Source organism: Rhinopithecus bieti, unplaced genomic scaffold (genome assembly GCF_001698545.2).
Source record: "Rhinopithecus bieti isolate Rb0 unplaced genomic scaffold, ASM169854v2 scaffold_47319, whole genome shotgun sequence".
Classification (NCBI taxonomy): domain Eukaryota; kingdom Metazoa; phylum Chordata; class Mammalia; order Primates; family Cercopithecidae; genus Rhinopithecus; species Rhinopithecus bieti.
The window spans coordinates 4,268-7,415 of NW_016818652.1; the positions used below are offsets into that span (position 1 = coordinate 4,268).

General features: G+C 41.7%; 1 protein-coding gene across 1 annotated transcript in view; it reads left to right on the top strand.

Annotated features, from left to right (window-relative positions):
• The window catches only part of LOC108518746 (ankyrin repeat domain-containing protein 13A-like), a gene marked incomplete at its 5' end in the record, with an annotated part of 3,417 nt that extends 1,894 nt beyond the window's left edge, over nucleotides 1-1,523 (top strand). Inside the window, 2 exons of the mRNA XM_017857366.1 lie at nucleotides 401-544; nucleotides 1,187-1,523. Of these exons, the coding sequence (XP_017712855.1) occupies nucleotides 401-544; nucleotides 1,187-1,395 (353 nt within the window). The remainder of the gene's footprint in view (nucleotides 1-400; nucleotides 545-1,186) is intronic.
• Between the last annotated feature and the right edge of the window lie 1,625 nt (nucleotides 1,524-3,148).

A 3,148-nucleotide genomic window follows, 5' to 3' on the forward strand; every position in this document is an offset into this window, starting at 1 on the left:
GTGGCATACTTTAGACATTTGATACTCTGAATGGTGGATATGACAATATGGTAGGCCACAACCATATGGCAAGAGTTGCATATGTGAGTGAAGAAGACCAGACGGACAGACCCTACATAGTGGGGACAGACTCCACTATAAAGTGGGGCTCATTTCGGGATCAAGAATACTCTTGGGAAATTTATTTAGACTTTTTTTCTGATGAATGGAACGGAACGTTCATTTTTATTTTTCAAGAGTGATTTCCTGTATGGTAGATATGACAGCCAAGACGTCCAGTTGTTTGATGGTCACCATCTTGCCACTCCCCTCCTTTTGTTAAATCAGAATCCTGATTTCCTGGCTTAGGTGTTCTACTTGGCCCTTGAGTTTTTCTCAGTAGTACACTTCTCTCCTCCAGTGCCCTTGGTTTCTAGAATATGCCCGAATGATGTCTGTCGCATCTGGAAAAGTGGTGCCAAACTGCGCGTCGATATCACATTGCTGGGATTTGAAAACATGAGCTGGATAAGAGGGAGGCGTAGTTTTATATTTAAGGGAGAAGGTGAGTGACTTCTCTTGTAGTAATCACTGCTCAAGCGAAATTACAGGGTGATTTTTAACCATCAAAATGCTTTCACATTCATGTGCCTTTTCTGTCTGATCCTTCCTAGGGCATGTTTTTTGGTTATTCTTATTAATTATTCAGCTCTCCATCCCTGTCTTTGTTCTTGTCTGGCTAGTTCTCCTTCATGTGTCCTTTACCACCCAGCAGTTACCTTTGTGATATGTCTGCTTCACTTTCCTGAGCCTTTGAGCCCAGGCATTTTGTGTGTATCTCTGTATAACCCTCCATAATCAGGCATGAGAAATGGCATTGCTCACCCAATGTTGTGCATACATAATTTCTATGAATTCTGTAATAATATGTTTTATAAAGGACGTTGATGGAATATATTGCTAATAAGAATGCAAATTATTTAAAAATTCCGCATCTTTGGGGAAGATGGCTCAGAGCTTCCTATGTATTGTGGAAAGCTGGTCAGATAGGTGCAAATAGGTAGTCAATAATCAGTATACTGGAGGTTTTATCAGATAGCACCTGGGAGGACACACGTGAAAGATGATGCATTTTAACATACGAAGCTTCCTTGTTTTTGCATCTTCCCTGCTTTGTGCTTAGTTATGTCTTTGTTTCCATTAATAGACAACTGGGCGGAGTTGATGGAAGTCAACCATGACGACAAAGTGGTCACCACTGAACACTTCGACCTTTCCCAAGAAATGGAGCGCCTCACTCTGGACTTGATGAAGCCAAAAAGCAGGGAAGTTGAGAGGCGGCTCACAAGCCCAGTCATTAACACCAGCCTCGATACTAAAAATATTGCTTTTGAAAGGTACAAATTTAGACTCTAAATTTTAAGGTCTAATCCCCATGCTGCCATCTTGAGTGACATGTATGTATGAATTAGAAATTATGGATGGATTGGGTTTTTTCTAATATGACATAATAAACACTAATGAGTTTTAAGATTGATCTCTAACCAATAGAAATTGTAGCTGACACTCAACACCATCCATCATTTTTATAGCACATTGGTTAAGTCTTCTAAGACTTAACCAACATAAGGAATATGAAGAAATGTCTTCTTTTTCTTTTATGTGCCCTTTCTAGTGGCTTTTACTTGAATCTTATTTTTGTCTTGATGTTTATGGATCCATAACACTCAGTCCCAGACCACGGAGCTTGAAGTTTCTGGAGGTTAGAATTGACCCAGTACTGAGTTCAGTTGTACTGATATTGGTCAGTCAAATTCACACTTACTGTATAGTTAAATGTTTGTTTGGTTTTTTTTTTCTAACCCACCTGTGAGGTTTAATGGTTTAGAGCAAGAATCTGGAGGGGATTCAGTTCTGTTCCAGACTCATAAAGAATTCTCCAGAGAGGTCTGTGCCTTGGTTAATCCAGATGAGAACACCATCACTGGTCATGTGCCTCTGGGCCACATGGAGGGCTTGGAGGGCCTTTGAGTAGAGGCTGTCAAAGCTGTTTGCCTGTGTCTACAGTGGAGAACACTGACCTGATGGAGTCCTACGACCACTGATGGTATTTGCCTAGGATGTCACATCCAGCTTTCTGCAAGCCAAAGTAGCTTAGCCTGAGAAAATGGACACTATTATCCTGATAATATTTGCCTAGGATGTCACATCCATCTCTCTGCAAGTCAAAGTAGCTTAGCCTGAGAGAATGGACACTATTATCTTGATAGTATTTGCCTAGGATGCCACATCCAGCTCTCTGCAGCCTAAGTAGCTTAGCCTGAGAAAATGGACACTATTATCCTGGACTTAGGCCTTCTTTTCTCTTGATGAATATAACAACTGTCCTCTCATTATATTTTTCTTTTCTTCTTTTTTCTAATATAAAATTGGTTAACAAATTTGTTTAGTCAAGCATAAAACTTGTTAAGTATCCTTTTCTTCTAATTTAGATTGAGCGGTGGAATTAGGACATCTGTCCAGTGCTGCTGCTAGGGCAGGAGGGTAGCATCCCTGGAGGCAGGGTCAGTCCTCTTCTGCCAGCCTCCTTGCACTGGCCTGGCCAGTTAACATTCGCTGTCTTTTGGGGACAGCAAAATTTAGGGACTGACTGGATTTCCCTTGGAGGATTGTGGAAAGACATTTCCAGGCTTCCGCGTACCCCTCTGCAGGCAGGGAGGGCCCTTCAGCTTAGGGCTCTGTTTGTATCCCCAGAAGGCAGAGGAGGCTGCCTTTTCTGCCACTGTTCATCTGTAGGCATGAGAGGGGGAGGAGCTGAGTGCCATCCGCAGGGCTCCTAAATAACTGTGTGACTTTGGGCAAGTGGCCTCATCTCTCCAGTTTTGTTTCCTTAGCTGAAAGAAATAATGGAGTGAATCTGGAGATGAAGTCTCCAAAGTTCAGGACTCTTAAAATGTCTTGAGAAGAGACATTGTTCCTCATATTGTTCAACAGTAGAGTTGCCAGAGTCATTGTTTGTTGAAGTGTGATTTATGAAGAGAGCGTGACAATTCCTGGTTGTTACCCCCACTGAGTGTAAATGGGAAATGATGGCATATTCCATTTGTACTGAGGACTAAGGCACATTTTTGTATTTTCGCGCCCACAGGGTTTTCTGTTTTTTTTTTTT